The sequence below is a fragment of the Ranitomeya imitator genome, chromosome 5 (assembly GCF_032444005.1).
Source record: "Ranitomeya imitator isolate aRanImi1 chromosome 5, aRanImi1.pri, whole genome shotgun sequence".
Lineage (NCBI taxonomy): Eukaryota > Metazoa > Chordata > Amphibia > Anura > Dendrobatidae > Ranitomeya > Ranitomeya imitator.
In genome coordinates, this window is record NC_091286.1 from 56,604,665 (window position 1) to 56,629,285 (window position 24,621).

Sequence of the window (24,621 nt, forward strand, 5' to 3'; positions counted from 1 at the left end):
CAGGTGGCATCTTAAAACTATCTCTGCTTGGTTACTATGGAAATATATGTCTAATGAGCTGTAATTAAGGCAGAATGAAGGGGGAAAATATATTTTAGTTTGCAACAAATAAAATCAACATGGTGAAGGTGTGAATCTCTTCTCGGTAACATGTCGCCTTAAAAGTTTTTAATTAGAGTGCCGAAAAGTGTCTCTGCGAACAGGATCCCTCATTAGCAAATCTGCAATTAAAATGATTCAACAGTTTACAGGAAAAGACAAGATTTCCTTTAGTTGTAGGGTAACAAAATGAGTTCCAGTCACACATTCGGATGTAGTTGAGAACTTGTGGAGCAGTCGCACCAGCCCTCATTAGCGTTAAATGCAAGCAAAAAAAAAAATTGAAAATTCCTAATAAGTTCCGCATGTAACGCTCGCTAAAACTTGTTTAAAGCCCTGTCCACATTCATTGTATTTGTCATGTTGGAACATGTTAAAATTTTGGAAGGAAAGCTGCTGAAATGCAAAAAGGGATTGTTCACCTGAAGTATTTTTGTTGATATTTTGGAGTGGAGACTGAGCGGAAACGCCAAGTGTCTGTGGACGATTTCCTAAACAAAAAGTGTGCACATACCCTTCAGGTCACTTTATTTCTTTATCATCTATTGTAACAAGTTTAATCTGTATGAACTACTTTTTCTTTTTGCATTGTCTAATGATCATAAATAGCTAAAATTGCTTGTAAAAATAAGCAATTTTGCAAAAAAAAGTATTACTAAAATTATTTAATAATAATAATAATAATAATTTATAATATTGCGCCATTTATTCCATGGCGCTTTACATGTGAGGAGGGGTATACATAGTAAAAATAGGTACCCCTGACAATCCTCTGTCTGGTGGGGTAACGGAGGCGATTTCCCTTCTTTTCTGCCTCATTTAAATCCCCTCCTCCCCCCCTACAAGATGTCGGTGTACCTTGAAATGGAGGTGTACAATTAGGGGTTGTTGTAAAACTACAACTCCCAGCATAACCTGACAATGCTGGAAGTTGGCAATCTCCCGATGTTGTGAAATTACAAGTTTGAGATTGTTTCTTTAGTTTCCAACAGATTAAAAAAAACAAAAAAAAAAGTCTCTCAAAATATATTAATACTAAGATGTTTTGAGAAATCAGACCATATGTCTGCCCATCTGTCTACAGCTATTAAAGCTGCGATCATTCACTTAATTTATGGGGACAGGAGAAATCTTTATTGTGCAAAATACTGACACTTCTACATCTCCTCCTTGGATTGCCAAGACAACCCTTGGTTCAGAGGTGTGTGTCTAGATTATTCGTGTGACATACATATAAATATCAACAGTCCAAATGATGGCCGGCACTCACGTCGTCTTAAAAGAATTGCTTTATTGATCCAGTAATATAAAAGGCACAACAAATGGTTGAACACAATAGCACAACAAGTTTCAGACCTTGACAAAGGACCATGCAGGTCTGAAACATGTTGCCTAAAAGCACAGCTGTAAAATCTATAATATATTGGGTACAGTAGTACAATGCAGGATGTGCTGTAAATGTTTTAGGAAAGTTATGAAATATCCTATTAATGTCTGTTCTGTCCCTGACTTAAGGATCTCGGCTTTTATTTGAGATGAATCTGTGCTGCACTTTATGTACATGCTCAGTAGTGACCAGTGCTGTGGGGTTGTAGATGAGATGAATCTGTGCTGCACTTTATGTACATGCTCAGTAGTGACCAGTGCTGTGGGGTCGTAGATGAGATGAATCTGTGCTGCACTATATGTACATGCTCAGTAGTGACCAGTCCTGTGGGGTCGTAGATGAGATGAATCTGTGCTGCACTTTATGTACATGCTCAGTAGTGACCAGTGCTGTGGGGTTGTAGATGAGATGAATCTGTGCTGCACTTTATGTACATGCTCAGTAGTGACCAGTGCTGTGGGGTTGTAGTTGAGATGAATCTGTGCTGCACTATATGTACATGCTCAGTAGTGACCAGTCCTGTGGGGTCGTAGATGAGATGAATCTGTGCTGCACTTTATGTACATGCTCAGTAGTGACCAGTGCTGTGGGGTCGTAGTTGAGATGAATCTGTGCTGCACTTTATGTACGTGCTCAGTAGTGACCAGTGCTGTGGGGTCGTAGCTGAGATGAATCTGTGCTGCACTTTATGTACAGGCTCAGTAGTGACCAGTGCTGTGGGGTCATAGATGAGATGAATCTGTGCTGCACTTTATGTACAGGCTCATTAGTGACCAGTGCTGTGGGGTCATAGTTGAGATGAATATCTGCTTCCCTTCATGCCCATGCTTCGTGGTGAGGCAGTGCTGTGAGGTTGGAGGTTTGGCTTCCTCACTCTATAGCCCCGCTTGAGCGCGCAGTGGATATTTCTTTACTGCCTGTTTAATTTCTGTGCTGTTTTGTTCAATCATTTTTTGTGCCTTTTTATATTACTGGATCAATAAAGCAATTCCTCTAAGATGATGTGAGTGCCCTTTATCGTTTTGGAGGCGGCGCATCAAAAATGTATGTATTTTTTTTTTTTTTTTATTACTCTGTCTGGATAGTTTAGTATGTGCTAGGGAGGATTTGCACTCTAATGTCTTTTAAAGGTGCCGCTCTATTTTTATGCAGAAGAAAAAAAGCATGCTAATTGTTTTGTCCGGTGTGTTAACCTTTTTCGTTCTGTCCTTCCCCATGGGGACATCTCGGGGCTTTGGAGGTGACCCCGATGTATGTGTGACCTTGGCAGTGCGGATTCTTGGCTTGCAGCTTTGTGTCCCGGATAGCGAGCATATAGCACTGATGATCTGATGTCACTGTATCTATACTGATTACAGTAGTCTGGATGACGCTATGGATTTAGGATGCATGATGGGATAACTCGCAGTTTTGTGCGGCCAGTTTTCTTCAGCTTTTTTTTTTTTTTTTTTTTTTTACATGTGCATAATTTTACATAAGAAGTGGTGTCTGCAGATGGAGAATATTATATTTGGAAATCAGCAAGCGAATATTAGTGACATTTTATTTTTGTTTTATTAGTTAATAAAAAATTCCCCCTGCCCTGTTCACACTTGAGCTGTGACTTCCATTCCTCACCTCCATGTTATGAAGGATCCAATTTCAAATGAATCCGTCTGACTTTAAGCTGAGCAGGCGTTCTCAGGAATACCTGTACGGATAGTTCTGTGGCCCCTATCGAGGCGAAGAGCTAATGTGAACAGAGCCTTAAGGTACCTTCACACTGAACGATATCGCTAGCGATCTGTGATGTTGCAGCGTCCTGGCTAGCGATATCGTTCAGTTTGACACACAGCAGCGATCAGGATCCTGCTGTGATGTCGTCGGTCGCTGCAGAAAGTCCAGCACTTTATTTCGTTGCTGGATCTCCTACTGACATCGCTGAATCGGCGTGTGTGACACCGATTCAGCGATGTCTTCACTGGTAACCAGGGTAAACATCGGGTTACTAAGCGCAGGGCCGCGCTTAGTAACCCGATGTTTACCCTGGTTACCATCGTAAAAGTAAAAAAAACAAACACTACATACTTACATTCCGCTGTCTGTCCTCGGCGCTGTGCTTCTCTGTACTGGCTGTGAGCGCCGGCCAGCCGGAAAGCACAGCGGTGATGTCACCGCTCTGCTTTCCGGCCGCTGTGCTCACAGCCAGTACAGAGAAGCAGAGCGCCGGGGACAGACAGCGGAAGGTAAGTATGTACTGTTTGTTTTTTTTACTTTTACGATGGTAACCAGGGTAAACATTGGGTTACTAAGCGCGGCCCTGCGCTTAGTAACCCGATGTTTACCCTGGTTACCGGCATCGTTGGTCGCTGGAGAGCTGTCTGTGTGACAGCTCTCCAGCGACCAAACAGCGACGCTGCAGCGATCGACATCGTTGTCTATATCGCTGCAGCGTCGCTGAGTGTGAAGGTACCTTTAGGCATTTTTCTCTTTCAAGAAACTTGGCAGATCCATTTAGGGCTTGTGCACACATTGCAGATTTGGTCTTTTTTTTTTTTTTTTTTTTGCCATGCAGATTTGCTAGCAAAACCTGAAACAATCCTGATGCCAGCAAAGTGAATGAGAAACCTGACTGGCAGATTTGGTGCAGAAAATCATCTGCAGCACGTCAATTCTGTGGTTTTGCCCGGTGGTTCTCGCTATTGACTTCACTCAAATCCGTCAAAACGCACCAAAAACGCGCTTCTTACAGCTGCAGTTTTCCTTCCAAGACACGCAGAAATGGTGCAGAAATTCATGCATCCATTTACTCAGTGTGCACAAAACCTTCTGGCTATGTGCACACGTTGCGGATTAGGCTTAGGAATTTCAGGTGCGGATTCTGCCTCTCCTGGCAGAGAACGCACCTTGCTGATTTGTCGCGTTTTTTGTGCGTTTTTGCTGCAGTTTTCTTGCGGATTTGCTGCGTTTTTTACCCCTGCAGTTTTCTGTAATGGAATGGGTGCAAAAACGCTGCAGATTCACAAAAAAGGAGTGACATGCTACTTCTTTTAAACCGCAGCATTTCTGCAGCGGATTTTCCGCAAAGTGTGCACAGCATTTTTTTTTTTTCCTCATTGATTTACATTGTACTGTAAATCAATTGCGGATCTGCAGCGTTTCTGCACCGCAAAAAACGCTGCGGATCCGCAGAGAATCAGCAACGTGTGCACATAGCCTAAGGGCTCATTCCCATTCTTGTGTTTCGGGTACAAGTTCTGTGTATTCTTTTCACACGTGTATTTCATCCTTGTTAAAGATTAAACTCCCCCATTCATGTCTATGGGTCAGACTGCACATTGATTGTGTCCTAGAAAGTAAACAGCGGTTTTTTTTTGTTTGTTTTAATATGAGAAAAACTAATAAAATGTAAAAACTGACACTAACCAAACTAGTGAAAATTTGATCTACAACACTGATGGGGATTTTTTTTTGTGCCTAATGGCTCTCATACTGTTGGGTGTGAACACAGCCCAAGGATCACATTTTTTTTTTTTATTCGATTTGCTTTCTTATTAAAGGGAATCAGTCAGCAATTTTTGCTAAGTAATCTGACAACAGCACGTAGTAGGAGCTGAGACCCTGATTCCAGTGATGTGTCACAAGGGGCGGCAGTTATGCTACGATCAGTTTTCTCAGCTGCAGATCTATCAGAGATCAGTTGTTGATCTGTATATAACCCGCTCACACCATCTTTCTATGTACATTGAGCTGAATTCCTGTCTTTCCCAGTGTGTTTTCCTGCTACAGGCTTCCACGCCCGGCTTCGCTCACTTGTGGACTTTTCCTTCGAGGGCATACAGTTAGCGACCTGCAGGATATACGGATGGTGACTTTCAGTAACTGTATAATTTAGGGGAATTTCTGAGCGATCCTCCTGACACAATGGCTCCTATGTGAGGTCCTTCCTAGGATTTCTGGTTTACGGCAGCAGTTTATTTGCTCACTGCTTGTATAATCCCACTATTTGGCCTTTCTCCTATCTCCAGCCTTACTACAGAAATGTGTAGGACTAAGGGGCTATGTATGAGATCCCTCCAAAGTGTGTTCTGTACCAAAGGAGCCTAGAACAGTCGGCAGGCGAGGAGGTGAATGGGGCGTACTGTAGTCCTACTTGTGACAGCTCGGGGTGTAGTAACCGGTATTTTCACAAACACTCGAATGTGTTCTTTATTCTATTAATTAGAGCCACGGCCAGGAATATGTGCAGTAACAAGCCGTAAGTGTATGAGAATAAAAGGAAATTGTGAATGCTGGCACATGTAAAGGGGTGCTCCGCTTTGGACAATCCATAATTATTAGAGGAGTCCCTTAGGCCGAAGACCATGATGCACGGATTGTCAGCAGGTCTCCTGACCCTATGGGCAGAAGCAGACGGCCATATAACTCGAGCAAGGATTGCAACGCAATGGTCAAAGTGACTGTCGGCTCTCCAAATCTGCGCGTGACTGCATGTGTGTCTATACAGCTGTCCAGCTAGGGTGAGGGGAGCTGCCGGCCAGTCCGAGCATTGTGGTGCGATCCTCCTCCGAGATATGCCGTGGTCTGACTCTTCTCTAATAGACATATAGGAGGCTGTCAAGGTCAGGCTGGAGACCTGCAACCAGTCCTTTCTCCATGGTCTGATGTCTGAATTCAACCTTATAGTAGATGGCTCACAGAGTGTTCCCCTCCTAGCAGAGATCGGCTGTAATCTGCGGGGGGAACCTGACAGTAAGCGAATATTCACACTGGGGCGATTTCTACAGTTTAAAAAAAAAAAATTGAGAGCAGACCATTTCATAGTAACTTTGTATGGGAAAAAGACTCGGTGTTCAGGCTTTTGAACATCTTTTCAAACTTTAGGCTTTGGGCAGGTCACTTCTTCAGGCATTTTCTGCTAGGAAGACCCTCAATCCCTTATATTGGAACACTAGTTGATGTAAAGTCTAAAGTCACCTGCGTTTCTTTATCCGCTTCAAAAAGCAGGAGCAGTTTGTTTATTAATTTTATTTTTTCATTGTTTAATAGATTAAAAAAGTCTAAATGGTGCCAGTAAATGGCAAAGACCAGCACTCCAAATTACATTTTTTTTTTTTTTCTTTTCTTGTAATGCTTGGTAGATGTCAAAAACATGCTAAGAGGCGGCACTTTAGGTTTAAAAAGTGCCAGAGAAAGGGAGTGATTCCCGAAGTGTCTTCTGCTTAGAAATGACCCTCTCAAAAAGGATGGCGTGACAATACCCTAAGAGTCATCAGTTTCCCTGCAGCAACCCCACAGGAGAAATGAAGTATTTCAAGAGGATCGTACACAGTGGATGCTCCAGTAACCCAAAATTCAAAAGTAGCCCCCGTTAGGCATGTATCAGAGGCTGCCCAGTCCACAGCAGGACGCCAGTCTCGTAGGCTATTAGTAGCCCTGTGTCTTTCCCTCTTTGCGCCTCGGTATTTTTTGTGACTATGGAATGATCCTGTAGCGGGGGCTCAGTGCCAGCAGCGCCTGTAACTCTAAGACTCTGACATTATTCTACCACTTACAACATCAGAGACGCATCGATAGCAGCTGTCTGGTTTTGGCTCTGTGAATATGAATCTGCTTTCATAGGAAATAAAAAGTTTGAAAAAATGTAATATGTCTTTGGCACTTTAGATAATATCAGGAGGAGAGAGAAAGGGGGGGAATATTGTTCTAAAATGTACAAATAATTCTTATATTATAAAGTATTATAATAAATATAATGTAAATGCATTTGACTTTATCTGCTGCATAATGAAGCCTGCACGCTCCAGTTCTAGTAGTGCCCAACGTCCACCATTGTCGTCCTCGGACGGTGCGAGGAGTGAGAGGCACCAGAAGGACAATAGTTACCTTAATGGGTTGTCTAATAAATAACCTTTATGATATGTAAATCACAGTGACTGGTCTCCACCAATTCCAAGAGCAAATAGTCCTGAATCTTGGAAACAATGGGAGATCTAGAAAAAGCAATGTCGTCCGTAAGGACAATGTCCCATCCTTTGTTTCAGGTATTGCTAAGTATTTGCTCCCCAACCTTCCTCCATACTATCTCTGTTTGTCATGTTTTCGGGGCAGGGCGATGAAGTCTGTAAAGGCCCCGTCACATATAGCGACGCTTGAGCGATTCCGACAACGATACGACCTGTCAGGGATCGCTCAAGCGTCGCTATGTGGTCGCTGGTGAGATGTCACACAGTGCGATCTCCCCAACGACGCAGCAGCGATGCGGCGAACTGTAGCGACCTGTAGAACGATGCTATTTCATGATGATTCAATGGGACGTCCTGTCAGCGAGGTCGTTGGTAAGGTGTCAAACACAGCGATGTGTGCTACCCAGCGGGACCTCAACGATCAAAAAATGGCCCAGGCCATTCCGACACGACCAGCGATCTCACAGCAGGGGCCTGGTCGCTGCTACGTGTCACACATAGCGAGATCGCTACTGAGATCGCTGTTGCGTCACAAAACTTGTGACTCAGCAGCGATCTCGCTAGCGATCTCGCTGTGTGTGACGGGGGCTTAAACCAACTTTCCACCCTCTTGACTCCAGCTACTCCTCCTTCATAAGTGGCTCCTACGTAATAATCAGTAACTACAGATTTACTATAGACGATGTGGACCTGCGATTGATAGAACATACAATATATTTTGCACTTACAATTTCTCAACTTTTCCTATATATTTAGTAGATTATGCATTTCCAGCAAATCTTTTCTTACTATAGTCCTGTTGGCCTCATTCCTCTGCTAGGCTTTCTATCCCGGGCTCTTGGTATCTCGCTTCCTGTCTGTCGCTCAACACAGGACAGTGGTGACTAAAGGGGGCTCACTGACTTCTTTTCAGTAAATTCGGACTTTTCTCTGTACATTGGAGAAGGGGGCTGTCTCAGCTAATATAAAGGATCAGTGTATTTGACTCCTCCAGCGCGGGTGGGAAGATATAGCTGTTGGTTGAAGGCTCCTTAGCCGCCACCAGCTACAGTGCGTTCCAGCAAAAAAAAAAATCCAGCTTACAAATTTATTAAGAATAAAATGCAAAGTCCAGTCCAATAAATTACATATTAGTGAGAAGCAAGCAACGCGTTTCGAACAATGGTATGTTCTTTCTCAAAGCTACTGCATACATATGGCAGCAAGGTTAAATACCAGCTGCCACCAATGAAAGTTACTCTATCAATCAAATGATAAACAGAGCAACTGATCTAGTTAAATAACTTATATTACAAAAATAAAAGAATAACTTTAAATAACTTACAAAAGAAGACGCAAGAAAACCACAATACATATAGTAGTTGCCATTCAGTAGTGGAACATAATCTCTCTCGCGCATTCAGACCTGCAGGATGGCAGGTATTCAGGCAAAACATCCAGTATGCTTCACGGGTCATTAGGTGTCTCTCGAAATCTCCCCCTCTTGCTGATAGTTTGAGTTTCTCAATGCGAACGACACGCAGAGATGCCGTGCTCCTCTGACAAGTAATAAAGTGCTTAGATGCAAATGACATAGGTCGATTATCATTAACAGAGGTAATAATATCTGTCATTTGTTCAGAAATGCGAGTTTTGAGCATTCTTGTGGTGCATCCTATATAACTTAAATTACATTCTATACATTTGATCATGTAGATTACATTTTTACTACTACAATTAATAAACTGTTGTATTTTATATTGCTGTTTGTCTTCACTATCATAGAAAAAATGTGTAGTGTTAGTGGGTACACGTTCTGCATCTGGAAGCACCACAGCGATAAAAACCACTGTAATGTAACCAGGTGCGCAATGGGTTAACTGAGTTAAAGAAATTTGGAGAGAGAGTATCTGAGAGTGGTGGCTTTTTTTGCTACTACTTGACACCCTGACGATAAAATGGTAGAAAGTGTCTCATCTTCATACAGAATGGGAATATTTTTAAGAATCAATGATTTAATATTATTGTATTGAAGGCTATATTGAATAGAGCAAATCACTTTTTGATTCTTAGTATTGCTACAGTTTTTTTTTCTTTTGGTATTATCATATTACATCGTTTTTTCTTTTGAACAATTTTCCTAGCTCTATTAGGAGATCCCCTCTCTTTTAATTTTTCACAACCTGTATTTATCTCCTGTCTTAGAGCCACAGCATCACTACAATTTCTTGTGATTCTATTTAATTCACCTACTGGTATTGACTTGATAGTATGACTTGGGTGGCTACTGGAAGCATGTAAAATGCTGTTACCCGATAAAGATTTATAATACGTGGAAGTGGTGTTTTTGTCAACAGTACCACATAGTGCAAGATCCAAGAATGCAATCGTATGGGGATCAGTACTGCATGTAAAACGAAGATTGAATTAAAATAACTCAGAAGCTCTGGTATGGCAGATACATTACCGCTCCAAATAAGGAGTGTATCATCTATGTATCTGCCATACCAGAACACATCAGACAGGTGAGCTGGTATATCTTTTCTTTTTTCTGCTACAGTGCGTTCCGCCTGTGGGTCTGCTTTACTGTAAAGAATACCTCCCTGTATGTATGCTAAATGCACCTAACATATTGTATAACTGCGAGTTAACTCTTGCTTCTGGATTCTCCTTTCTCCGACATCTGAGTCTTGGCTTTAGCATTTGCACAGAATATCTGTTCTCTATTAAACTGTTGCAAAGTGAAATAAACCGTGGCTGCGTAGAAGAGCACATAACTCATCTCTTGTTACAGCTGGGCCTCTCGCCACTTCGGGGGCTTTACCGTCCTCCCCGATCCAGACACATGTGCATTAGGCGTACATAGTGCTCGAGCAAGCACAGGGCAGCATTAGACTTCAGCCTTTCACAAGTCCTGAGGGATTTTTAATTGCTTATATCTGGACTAGATGTCGAAGTCTCATGTGCAATGTGCTGATGATGGCGGCAAATGGTCCAATTCTTTAACGAGGAATGTTGCTGAACGAGGTTTGCCAACCCGTGCAGTTTTGTGGTTACTCAGCCGATGTTGTTCTAACTGTGGGTCGCTGCCGCTCATAGGCCTAATCTGATGGGAAGCAATCACAAGTTTATTCTTTACGTAGATGAAAGGTTACAAAGGCATTTTGTTACGAAGTAAAATAACATTATTCAGAGGCATGGACTTAAGTTTAGTGAACACACATGTATAGTGGCTCCTCCAAGAAGGAAGCTTCTTCTACAAGAGTCGGCTGCCCAGTAAGTCAAAGGACAAAGTCAAGTAGTGGTGTGGCAAGGCTCGTTAAGTGGGTTTTCTAATTTCAGAAAAGTGGACCCCAAACCATATAAAATACCTAGAAAAACAAACTGAGCTGGTACTTGCCTTTCCCGGGTCCAGTGTCACCTCCATGGGACCATTGCAGACTCCATTGCAGTGGAAAACACCTTTAAAGATCTCTATTGTGTCGGCCACTGACTCTTCGAGTTGCTGCCTTCTGTTGGTGGAACTAGAAAGCCACCTTTCTTTTTCAAGGAGATCTTATTTGCATCTCTGATCTTATGAGGCTACTTACAAAAACTTGGCAGTCTCTTCAAGGAAAAACCCTACCCAATAGAGCAGTTTAGGACTGTTAATCAAAAGATGGTTTGTCTTATTTATTAGTTTGGTCAGCTGAGGTCTCATACCAGACCCATAGGCACTCTCTTGTATTCTCCAGTTGAAGCAATGCTACTTAGGGATGATACTTCGTCATAAATCATGTTTGGGTCTACAGAATCTAATCTGCACAACTCAGACTATGCATAACATCTTACAGGAGTTTTCTCAAATTCTGTATTCAGGAGCACACTGCTCACCTGCCTCATAGCTTCCTGCATGCTGGGAGCAGTGTGCTCTTGATGATTCACAATTTGGACCAGCAGTATGGGTCATCTGCTGGCCTGAGTGGTGTGCTCTCCAATGCTGCAAGCAGAGGCATCGGAGGAGCACTAAAGGTGGCTGAATCCAGCAATCCTACCAGCTGTAGTGCATGGCTTTTAGAGACTGGCCACAACTGATAGACTGCGGTGACCAGTAAACTATAATGGCAAAAATCCCTCCATTCTAGAGTATTTGTAATAGGATGTAAATTGCAAAGACCCTTATTTTTTTTCGAGAATTTTACAATTATACCCTTTTAAGAAGATGAGACATCCTCTGACGCCAGTGAATGATGCCGCAGTCTTATTTTACCACTTTTCTTTGAATTTCTTACCTACTTTTGCTTTCCTTGACCGAACAATTTTAATTGGTTAATAAGAATAGATCCTGACCCATTTATCAAGTGGAAATCCCCCGAGGATTCTGCAGAGAATTCTGGGATGTGGGAAGCACAATCTAATATCGGTAAGTTTCGTGATGTGAGCTCCCGTCCTCGGTTCTCCTGCGCCGATGCGAATGAACACACATCAGCAGATTTCACAGGTCACAGCCAATCACAAAATACTCCGATAAAACCACTGGAAAGTATACGCTTGTTTTTTACTTAGGGGATTGCAAGTCCAAATCAGGAGTTTTAAGCCATACTCCTAAAAATGCCCCCAAAATGAGAATTGTAATTCAAATTTGCATTAATCTTGCCCTTTTTGTGATCCAGTTTGATCTGCTAAAATCAGGACTGTTGGCATCACAGATTGCTTCTCGCTTAATTAGCAGAACCACGTAGATGATCTGTGCCAGTTGAATGGAAGCCCTATAAATTGCCTCTTACCTTGACTGCATCCGTGTCTCCTATTTTGATTTGCCTACCTGGCATCATTGCGGTGTGATGTGGCGCCAGGCCGGCTAATCAAAAGATGAGCCGTGGACCGTGGCAGTTAGGAGGCGATTATCGGGGCTCCCATCTGACGGCCACGCATTACTGACCTGGCCGCTGGACCAGATCCTGTGAACCCATTTGCAACAGCTCTAGAAGGACCTCAGGTTCAAGGACCTGATGTGACCGCACCCATAAAGTGTAGGAGTATAATAATGGAATAACCATAGAAATCTCTGACAACTAGTAGAAAAATGTAGTGAGATTGCTTACATTGTTGTCAATCATAAAGCTGTAAAATCCTTCACCTTAAGTATTACATTTATGTTAAACTTCTATTAGCTTATGACTAAGTTTATTAATATAAAATCCGTTACTTTACGCTCCACTCTCTGACGAGTTAGAAGAGCGGCTGGCACGGTGTCGCCATTAGAAAGACTTCTCGTTCTGCAGTCACACCTCAGAAGAAGGCAGAATATTCCGTGTCCATCTGCTTGAGTGATGAGTGGGGCTGGAGTACGTTACCCCGAGGGATTCTCCAGATGTCAAGCGCCTGCTTAGCTCCTGAACAGTCCCTGGTAGTTTCTCCAGCTACAGTGAAAAGGAAGAGGCCAAACTCCATGCACCTATGAAACAAGCAATGGTGGACCGGCTCCACCATTATCATCGTCGGGCGGCCCGAGGATTGAGCCGCACCTTCAGAAGGACCGTTACCTTTGGGTTTCTAATAAATAACCTTTATGATGTGTAAATTGCACAATGTTTGGTCTCCACCAAGTCCTAGATCAAAAGGTTTTCAATCTTGTTTAGTTTATAAAACAATGGGAGATCAAGAAAAAGCAAGGTCGGCCGTAAGGACCATTGTCCCATCCTTTGTTTCATGCAGAAGGGTATTGCCAAATATTTGCTCCCCTCCCTTCCCCCATGGATAGATATAGTATGTTGTGGGGGCAGATGGGGCACAATTGTAAAGTCTGTAACCAATTTTTCACAGTTTTGACTCCAGCTCCGACTACTCCTCATTCATTAGTGGCTTGTGTATAATAATTATTAATTACAAATTTACTATAGAAAATATGGACCGGAGACTGATGGAACATACTGAATATTTTGTACAAACAATAAAATTTAATTCTATAGTCCTGTTAGTCTCAATCCTCTGCTAGGCTTTCCTTACCGGGCCCCTTCCTTCGTTCCGATCTGGTGCTGAATACGGGACTGTGACCGAAGAGGGCTTCCTGCCTGCTCATTTCTGTACATCGGAGAAGGGTGCTGGCTCAGATATTATAACAAGAATCGGTACATTTGACTCCTCGAATCTGACGCCACCAACGTGGGTGGGGAGATATAGCGGTCACTTGAATTTTTTTTTTTTCTTGCCATAAATAGCAGAACATCCCAGATTTTAATCTGAAAAAGGTGCTCTAATTTTGGAAAACTACTTTCCCCCTCTGCAGTTTGCTTTAAAAATAAAAATGACCAAACAAGCTGTGCTTTAGGGTACTTTCACACTGGCATTTTTTTAATACGTCGCAATGCGTCGTTTAGGGGAAAAAACGCATCCTGCAAAGTTGTTTGCAGGATGCGTTTTTGCCCCATAGAGTAACATTACCGACGCATTGCGACGTATTAACACACGTCGCAACCGTCGTGCGACGGTTGCGCCGTGTTGTGGCGGACCGCCGGGAGCAAAAAACGTTAAATGTAAAGTTTTTTTGCTCCAGACGGACTGCTTTTTCCGACCGCGCATGCGCGGCCCGGAACTCCGCCCCCACCTCCCCGCACCTCACAATGGGGCAGTGGATGCGCTGGAGAATGCATCCGCTGCACCCGTTGTGCGGCGCTAACAACGCTAGCGTCGGAATCTCGGCCCGATGCAATACGACGGGCCGAATTCCGACGCTAGTGTGAAAGTAGCCTTACTCGCATTCCCTGGGTCCAGCAGTGAATCTGTCGCTGCTTCCCAGTAGTTGTTTTCAGTGCTCAGGTCAAGTGGACAGCACCGCTACTGCCAGTCAGTGAGCTCAGTGATTTGTAGCCACTGATCTCACTGATTGGCTGCAGTGCCTCCACATGATGTCAGTGCTGCAGACAATAACAGGAGAGCAGAGACTCAGCGGTGGTGTAAGAAATGGGGGGTTTGTAATACAGGACCGCTTAGGTCTTAGTTGGTTCACCCAAAAACAAGGGGGAGCGTAAGACCACAATCATAGTGTGGAGGGAAGTGGCCAGAGAAGCTGGCAGCCAAATTAATGCTGCAGAAGGGACGGTGATTTGGAGAATATCCCCAAAAAATAAAATGAGGAGGGCACCAGGCAGGTATGGGCTGGGACTGAAATTCAGTCCTGGCATTTGATCTCACACAGACCCATGTTGTCCCCGTCCCCATGACCAATATTTCTGATGATTCCTCTGGACTGCTGGGGTAAGTGATGGAGTCAGCGACTTTGTGCTCCGTCACAACTCTTAACAGTATGGGTGTCTTGAGAACACAGATTCTGTTAACAGCGTAGCAGACAAGGAGGCCCATGACCAGGCAGGCCCTTATGGCATTTGCCAGAATTGCCAGATGGCCAGTCCGGCCCTGGCACCAGGTGTTTTATCTATGCATTAGGAATTATTTTATGCACTTCTGCTTGTGAACCCGGAAAGTGACTTTAAGGTTTTGCCTATTTTTATTTTTTTTTTCTCTCCAATGCGATCTTCTCTCATTGCCGTATGATCTGTCACCGCATAATGTGGACACTTGACATATTGTTACTGGATTTTCTGTCATCAGATACATGTCCGAACCCCGGACATCAGCCGGGTATATTTTACTCAAAAAACATACTTTGAATAGTTGACAGGTCGCTGCGTATTGATGGACTAGTCCGAGGCAGGTCACCGGCGGCATCTTCACTCCCAGATATTATTGAGAAGTGTCTTGTTTTGTGCATACACAGAGCTGTCGGTCTACTGGAGCGGGTGGGGACGAGCTGCTGACCACCTTCCTCAGGCTTCTCATCAAAGACTGTCTGAAAATATAAAATATCTGGCTGCAATCACGCAGCAAGTGTCTAATTCTTTCTGAAGCACCGTGGATCAAATGACTGGTTCCCTTTTAAAATTTACACAAATTTTCAGTTTAATTTTTTTCTGATTAGTAAAACCAGTTTTGGAAGCCCCCCCTTTTTTTTTTTATATATACTTTACATGTAGTACAGCATATATGGTTTTCAATAGCCAAAAGTTCTTGGAAAATTCTCCAGAACTGGCCCGAAGGAGGAGAGAAGAAAAGTTAAAAAAAAAAACCCTACTATGCTGTAATCCCCCGCAGTTCACACCAGGTGCAGTTACGGGCAGGATGACTACCGGTGGGATTCTCGGCTGTATACATTGCTGTGGAGAGCAGTATTGGAGGCAACGGCCCCGACGGGTGGCTGAATAGGATGCTCTGAACTTCCTGTTGTTCAGATCAGCTCACGTGTGAACAGGCTGAGATTTCGCTGCCAGACTTATGGTCCGGTCTGATAATTTCATGGTCGTTATGTTAAATGTACAATCATATCGTGAAATGAGAGTTCGTGGACCACCGATTAGCGGTTGTCCTGTCTAAATGCACCATAGGAAGTGAGCAGTGGACCTTGGGTCTTTACTCCACAAGGCAACTCTGATATTTGGATATTGTCACTTGTTTCAAAGACCAGTTATCATCGGGATTGTATTGGAGTTGCGTATAAATATTTCTGTGTGGGAACTCATTATTTTTATCTTTTCCCCTTGTTTCAGATTTAAGCAAAGCAATGTCTGGTGGAGGGATGTCCCAGTTTCAGGAAGCCATTCGGCAGGAGCTGGAAGAGGCCATGAAGGTGGACCTGGAGAAAATCCTGTCTACAGCCCCAGAGTCTGAATTAGAGGTACATTATTCCCTTTTAGTTTTCTGGTGACACATGCTGGTTATAGGGCAGGTATATCGCCCATAATGGGACTGTACAGCATTAGTGTCTTGTGTAATAACTTTCAATGATGGATATATCTATTTATCCCCTATCCTGATCCCAATCTGAGATGAGCAGGAGGTGCTCGCCCTCCGCTCTACTCCTTGTATATGGCACTGACGGAGAAGGCAGGGTACACCGCTTGGCTATTTCCGGTAGGCATATAGACCATGAATAGAGTGGAGCACGAGCACCTCTGCTCCCAGCACGAGCACCTCTGCTCCCAGCACGAGCACCTCTGCTCCCAGCACGAGCACCTCTGCTCCCAGCACGAGCACCTCTGCTCCCAGCACGAGCACCTCTGCTCCCAGCACGAGCACCTCTGCTCCCAGCACGAGCACCTCTGCTCCCAGCACGAGCACCTCTGCTCCCAGCACGAGCACCTCTGCTCCCAGCACGAGCACCTCTGCTCCCAGCACGAGCACCTCTGCAGCACCTCTGCTCCCAGCACGAGCACCTCTGCAGCACCTCTGCTCCCAGCACGAGCACCTCTGCAGCACGAGCACCTCTGCTCCCAGCACGAGCACCTCTGCTCCCAGCACGAGCACCTCTGCTCCCAGCACGAGCACCTCTGCTCCCAGCACGAGCACCTCTGCTCCCAGCACGAGCACCTCTGCTCCCAGCACGAGCACCTCTGCTCCCAGCACGAGCACCTCTGCTCCCAGCACGAGCACCTCTGCTCCGCTCACACCAGGCCTCTTCTCACGATCCAGTCCAGTAACTTCTTCCTTATCCTATAGATAGGGAATAAACCTTAATTGTGGGAATACCTGGAATATCAATTCTGCTGCCTCTTCAGGGTAAATTCACACGCTGCAGGTTTGTTGCAGAAATTTGACTGTCCCAGTCATCTGAATAAAGGTACCGTCACACTAAGCGACGCTGCAGCTCTCCAGCGACCAACGATGCCGGTAACCAGGGTAAACATCGGGTTACTAAGCGCAGGGCCGCGCTTAGTAACCCGATGTTTACCCTGGTTACCATCGTTAAAGTAAAAAAAACAACCACTACATACTTACCTACCGCTGTCTGTCCCCGGCGCTCAGCTTCTCTGCTCTGGCTGTGAGCGCCGGGCAGCCGGAAAGCAGAGTGGTGAAGTCACCGCTCTGCTTTCCGGCCGCTGTGCTCACAGCCAGAGCAGAGAAGCAGAGCGCCGGGGACAGACAGCGGTAGGTAAGTATGTAGTGGTTGTTTTTTTTACTTTAACGATGGTAACCAGGGTAAACATCGGGTTACTAAGCGCGGCCCTGCGCTTAGTAACCCGATGTTTACCCTGGTTACCAGCGAAGACATCGCTGAATCGGTGTCACACACGCCGATTCAGCGATGTCTACGGGGAGTCCAGCGACCAAATAAAGTTCTGGACTTTCTTCCCCGACCAGCGACCGCACAGCAGGGGCCTGATCGCTGCTGCCTGTCACACTGGACGATATCGCTAGCCAGGACGCTGCAACGTCACAGATCGCTAGCGATATCGTCTAGTGTGACGGTACCTTTAGGCTTTCTGAAATCTTTTTACTTGCAGTCAAAACAACTCCGTTCAGATGACTGATAAGACTGTTCTTTATGCTAAAATTCGACCTGTGTTTGCACTGGACTCGCCGGCAGGAATCTGAGGCTAACCTTCAGATGTCCGCCTCAGATTTACTGTTCAAAGTGTCACAGGCTTGCAGGCAGACAGTCCTCACCCGGGGGTGAATCCACATTTTGGTGAGACAGACCTGTTTTATTTATATAACTTCGTGAAACAGCCCTATTAGGACATTCTCTCAATGGGTGAAGCTTCCTGGGGGCTAAACAATACAACATCACAACCGAGGTGCCAGATGTACGTACGCACGCATGCCAGTCCTCGGCAGCTTCTCCATGCCCAACTCCTTTTGATTTGATGGGTCTCTCCCGATGTATGTGTAGGAGTCAGTCTAGTATAGTGTTTCTCAACGCCAGTCCTCAAGAGCCACCAACAGGTCATGTTTTCAGGATTTCCTTAGTGTTGTACAGTGATATAATTAATGTTTGAGCAGGTGATGAAATTATCACCTGTGCAATACTAAGGATATCCTGAAAACTGGACCTATTGGTGGGTCTTCAGGACTGGAGTTGAGAAACCCTGGTCTAGAGGAAAGTGGCAGGGAGAAGCCGCTAGAGACATGCCTTAGACTAGTCCTCTAAAGCCAGGGTCACACATGCGTGTTCAGTGCTTGTCAATACCCAGCACTCGGGATCGGAGTGTGCGGCTGCATGTATTTCTATGCAGCTGACCGCTTCTGTCCGAACCGCCAGCGGCAGTGCCGGATATTGATGCGCGAGACTCGCGTGAGTTTCTCGCATTGCACACACAAGTGTGACCCCGGCCTAACACACACAGTCCCCGGCTGGCTTTTCAAGAAAATGGTTTTTTTTCTGAAACTTAACATTGTTTTATAGTGAAACATACATTGCTGCAGTAACACAGACCGCTATGATGCGAGTGACAATAATACTGCGATTTCTGAACGACTCTGTAGACCTGTAGTCTAACATCAGCACAGTGTTTTTTTTTTGTGTGGGCCATATGCTATACTGATTGTCTATAGTAGTTGACATTTACCGCCATAACTTTAATAGGCAAGGGACGTCTCTGCCTTGCTAACGATTAAGATTATCATCTGGAAATATTGGGTTATATGACCTAAATTAAATACCGTATATTATATTTCTCCTGATCAAATATTTTATAAGGTAATGGTTTTTATATCTTGTGCCCTTGTTCTCTATTGGACCCTGAATGGCTTCAATCCTGCATTGTGCCTTGTATAGTAATGATGGTGCCAGAGGTGTAAATCCTCTTATCATTTTTATTGGATTGCAGCCATATTAAACTTGCCAAGCAAATAAAATTGTGCTCTGTTGTAGTGAGAGCGCGTTTATCAGCTTCCTGGTTAATGTTTGACTCCAGCCTCCTTTGCTATTACATTGCATAACCGCTTGCCTCCTTTGCTATTACATTGCATAGCCGCTTGCCTCCTGTGCTGTTACATTGCATAGCCGCATGCCTCCTGTGCTGTTACATTGCATAGCCGCTTGCCTCCTGTGCTGTTACATTGCATAGCCGCATGCCTCCTGTGCTGTTACATTGCATAGCCGCTTGCCTCCTGTGCTGTTACATTGCATAGCCGCTTGCCTCCTGTGCTGTTACATTGCATAGCCATTCGTCCAAAATGCTTCATCTGTGCTTCTGCCTTTTCCAGAGGATGACTGATTTCTAGCTGTGCATTTTCTCTTTAGTCTTCATTTACTTGGCTATCAGTCATTCTGTGTAATTTCAGACTTCTGAATCCTGACAGTGTGGGGCACTTGCTGCCAGGATTCACCGGTATTGCTGGAGAGCGGGTTGTCATGTGACAATAAACGATTTCCAAGTAAACGTGCCTGGTTTCTCTTAGTACAAGTGAATTTAGGGAAGCCGACATCTAGTAGGCAAATCACATACTTGGTCACGTGACCAGCATTATGGGTGAATCCTGACAGCATAAGCACCACACGCTGTCATGATTTATTAGTCTGCAGCCACATAGAGTGACCGCAAACTTTTATCAGAAGACCTGATCACCCCCTTTTAAACGGGCAACGTTTTAAAGTTCTTGTAAAAACAACTTTGCAAATTAATGTTAAAAATGCTCAGTTCCAAAGAACTTTTCAACATTTCAATGTACCGTATATTTGATTGCTGCTGGTTTCCCCTGTAACTTGGGCTGATTTATTAACTTCAGTTACAGGGAAGATCAAGCCTCCTGGCTGCGCTGCAGAGCTAATCTGCATCTGCTAGGAATCAACAGTTCGTCCCGACAGCTGGCGATCACTTGAGAGAGCAAAGTGAAGTTACTGCTCCTTTTGCTGTATGCGCAGCACTCATTCAGCACTGTGTATGCAGCAATCAGAAATGCAGAGAGGGTAGTAAACCACCTCTTCCTTCTCTACGAGAACTCTAGCCATCTCTGACAATGTTATATGATCTCTGTGCAGCTGCTAACTCTGCAACGATCATAAACGTCAGTGCAGTGTCGTATGGTCCGCAAGCAGTTAACTTGCCACAAATTCAAAGCTGGGGTGTTTTAAGCTACTTTTTGAGTAAAATGTCACAATACCCTTTCAATAAGAAGTAAAATGTCACATGTTAGTCTTAAAGAAGCATTCCCATCAAAATTTTATCCTCTTAATATTTTGCAAACATCATATTACATAGCACTGTGTACTTACAATTGCTCCTCTTGCATTTCTACTCGGTTAATTCTTCTTTTTTTCCATTAGGTCTGTGACATCATGTGATTAAGAACTGATTAGCTGAGTCCTTCTAAAGGCCCCGTCACACATAGCGACGCTTAAGCGATCCCGACAACGATACGACCTGTCAGGGATCGTTGCTGCGTCGCTATGTGGTCGCTGGTCAGATGTCACACAGTGCGATCTCCCCAACGACGCAGCAGCGATGCGGCGACCTGTAGCGACCTGTACAACGATGCTATTTCATGACGATTCAATGGGACGTCCTGTTAACGAGGTCGTTGGTAAGGTGTCAAACACAGCGATGTGTGCTACTCAGCGGGACCTCAACGATCAAAAAACGGTCCAGGCCATTCCGACAAGACCAGCGATCTCACAGCAGGGGCCTGGTCGCTGCTACGTGTCACACATAGCGAGATCGCTACTGAGGTCGCTGTTGCGTCACAAAACTTGTGACTCAGCAGCGATCTCGCTAGCGATCTCGCTATGTGTGACGGGGGCTTAAGGTCTGTTTAGAAACAGGAGGTCAAATGTCTCTGCGTGACTCACTATAAAAGTCCCTGGCAGAAGGAGCAGCTGAATCAGGAGTCTAATGGTAGGGTGACGTAGGGTGATAAATGACAGGCAAGCGACTTCCTTTACATAGAGCAGAGAAAAGAGAAGAATTAGCTGGGTAGAAAGACAAAATGAGCAATTGTAAGTACACGGTTTTATATAATCAGATGACTGCAATACGTTAAGAGGAGGAAGGCTTCTTTAAACTGCACAAACGTAGAGAACATTTTTTTTTTTTTTTACTCTACTAGGGTACTGTGATTGACCACTTTTTTTGTTCTCTCTGTTTAAGCCTTCTTACACATTTCTGAAGTAATATGTATGTTTTCTCCCCTGTAGCATACCAAGAAAGACTTGGAAGGCTTCCAGAAGTTGTTTCATCGCTTCTTGCAAGAGAAAGGACCTTCTGTCGATTGGGGAAAGATCCAGAGACCCCCAGAGGATTCTGTGAGTTACTATATCATGTTACTCATCACCACTCTGTGGCTTGTGGATATAGCTTCTGCATATTGTACAGTTACACAGTTGTACAGGTATTCCTTTGTCCGTTTTTGGCGTCTTTGTGTTTTCTTTTTTTTGTGCTGGCAGCTTCCTTAAGAATGAGGATAGTTTTACAGAAAGACTTGTAATAACAAGTCCTACTACATGAGATTTAGGGTAGATAACGAGCTGGTTGTACTGTGCAGCATCATAAAGACCACAATTATTTATTGCTTTAATTAACTACAAATTGTCATCGCTAGACAAGGTATCACCTCCAAAGTCATTTTTTTGTTTTTTGGTATTAGTTGATATGTTTTGCACGTGACTGACAAATTTTTGTGCAAAAAAAAAAAAAAAAAAAAAGCAATTTATTTTTATTTATTTTTTTTGGGGGGGGGGCTCAAAAAGTGACATGTTGCAAAATTTCCTCAAACTTCAGACGTACATAAAATTATAGGAAATCGCAATTGTTAAATCGACTCAAAGCATCTGGAATCCCCACACCTCGCTCACAACGACTAACTCAAAACAAGAAAAGCAAAAAAAAGCAAAGGTTGACCCATATAAAGTAGACATTTTAAAAGAATAAGGAGCACATGAAAAAGAGGCGAAAAGAAACCAATTAATAGACAAAAAAAGGCAAAATCTGTAATGAATCAGAACCTAAATGCCCGAACCACCTGAGCAATGTAATGGGTGCAGGCGGCACCACGAGCTAAGGGTGTCCTTCACTTTGTGGTGGGGAGCAGAGATTTCTTACTTTGCAGTGTGCCATGAATTCACGCTTCTTATGCTTTAACTTGGATTTGTCTATGTGGATAAAGGCCAACGCTGGCGTAGACCCAGGGAACAGCAGTGTGATCGGAAACACTGAGGCTCCTCACAGGGTACAAGTCAGCTTTATGTCCAGGCTGGTCCTTGCGTACCATAGACTGGGTTTATTTGAGGTGATCTCTGTTTTTTTACATTATACACAATCTATTTGTCCTGTTTTTTTTTGTTTTTTTTTTTCACTTTAGCAATTATTGGCGCCTGTACGTTATTTTTAGTCTACTGACAAATTGTCAATGTCTCTCTTCACACTACATTTGTCTCTTACTTTAAATGCATAAATCTTGCAGAGAAGATTTACATTTAAATGTTTTGATCTTTTTTTTTTTTTTTTTTTTTTCTTTTTATCCTCTAACTTTCATTAATTTGCTTTTTTTATGCAAAGTTAAGCAACTTTTTACCAGGTTAATGTGACTACAGCGTATAGATGAGAGACCGGCGTGCTCTTATGTTACTAGGAGAGACAATACTACAAAAGAAAAATCCTAAAACTTGGATCAGGCTCCATCCTGCATGTTTGGAGTCTGAAAATGATGATTTAAGACTGAAACGTAGCACAATTTTATTAAAGGTCACCACTGATATATAAATTGCCAGTAGTTTTTTCCATGTCAGCGGTGTCCATAGGTCTTTTTGGAAGACTTACGGTGGCATTTTTCTCCTATTGGACTGACACTACCGGATGCCACTGTATGGAAGAGCCCAATCTTATACAGAAATAAAGGACTCTAGCCCCCGGATACAGGGCCGGGCAGATCTGCCTTGATCGGTTGTGTAGGGACCTGTAGTTGTATTTAGTGTTTGTTCCTGGAGCTCTACTTGCGCATAAAGTAAAGGGACTGATGAACACTCTACTCACAATAATCATGCAGTCTAAACATTCTGCTGATCATCCGATGAACGAGCAGAGCGACTTGTAAATTATTTTTTTTTTCTGCGGCACAAAAGATGATTGTCGGCAACGTGAGCAAGACTAACATCATTGAGAGCAATGGCCACTAATGCACACTACACGGTCTGCTGCAGGTCGCGTCTGCCTGTGTAATCAGGCTGTTAAAGACCCGCAGTATCTTTGTACCTCCCGTCGTTTTGTCTAAACAGACTTGTAGGATTAGCGTTTCATTAGTCTGGCGCCAGTGATGAGAGCAAGTGCTCGTTACTCAAGTTTGCCGAGGGAGCTCCGATATGCGTAGAGTATCGCGGGTGCGCGATTGACAAGTTCTAGTCCCCGCGGCCGCGTCATCTGCGGCTTTTAGACAGCCACAAAATATTCAGGGGTTGCCTGACAAACATGGGCAATCCATGTATGTTTTATGGCTGTCTAACAGCCAGGAAACTTTCGGCCGTGGGGACTCGAAAATGTCACCTGAGCTCCCGCGATACGGGCACTTGCGCGCATTATTATCTGGCAATCTTGAACTTTTTTTCGTTTTTTATTCCGTCCAATTTTTGGCAAGAAATGTATGCATAATTCCTAATTTTCGTGATGTCTTCTGAAGCTTTCTGATCGGGATGCACGAAAAGTAAAAACAGTCGTCCCAATGGTTCTTCGTGGTTACATCTCCTTTACACCACACTCTTTAGGTTTTGACTCAATTCTTGTTTTCCAAGTAGGTGGGATTACCGCTTTTTTAAGCTTTGTAAATGTCAGGTACATTTGACTGTAAATAATTGATGTATATAGTCGTAAATATATGTGTCTGAGGCTTTCCTTAGGACAGGTCATCATATCAGACCGGTTGGCGGCCAATACCCCGTGCTCCACCAATTTAACTGCTCCTGGGTTCCATAGTAGCCAGAAGTAAAGCTGTGCAGATCCCGATCACCGCGGCTCTGTACATCTGTAGTGACCGCTCTTGGGTTACCGTTCAGCATTCATTGACGTGAATGATACTACATGGTGCTGTGGTGGTCCGATGCCGTACTGTTACGGCAAGTCTCTATGGGACCTGCTAATTGTTGATTAGTGGGGTAGCGGGCATCAGACCCCCACCAATCCAATAATATGTCCTACAAATAGGTCATCAATATGTAAGTCCAGGATCTAGGCTGTATAGTTTGGAGGGGTTTCTCCAGGTATAACTTAGAGGATGTCACTTGCAATAAATGTTTTTTTTTTTGTTTGTTTTTTTTTACCTGGTACAAATGCCGCTGTTCTCCTGAATCTGGCTGTGCCTTTCTGTTCCTGAGATGTGGGCCCCTCTTCCCAATAAGTAAATGTAGGGCTTTTGGCCAAGTGGGTGTGATCCTCAGCTTTCTTGTTTGGGGTTCTTTCTGACAACACCTAG

At 44.0% G+C, this 24,621-nt stretch overlaps 1 protein-coding gene across 2 annotated transcripts in view; it reads left to right on the forward strand.

Moving 5' to 3' along the window:
- UGP2 (UDP-glucose pyrophosphorylase 2) overlaps positions 1 to 24,621 on the forward strand; it is an 80,293-nt gene that overhangs the window by 15,732 nt on the left and 39,940 nt on the right. For both annotated transcript variants that reach the window (XM_069768699.1, XM_069768698.1), the window contains exons 2-3: positions 15,993 to 16,120; positions 21,359 to 21,466. In XM_069768699.1, the coding sequence (XP_069624800.1) occupies positions 16,007 to 16,120; positions 21,359 to 21,466 (222 nt within the window). In that variant the 5' untranslated portion in view covers positions 15,993 to 16,006. The remainder of the gene's footprint in view (positions 1 to 15,992; positions 16,121 to 21,358; positions 21,467 to 24,621) is intronic.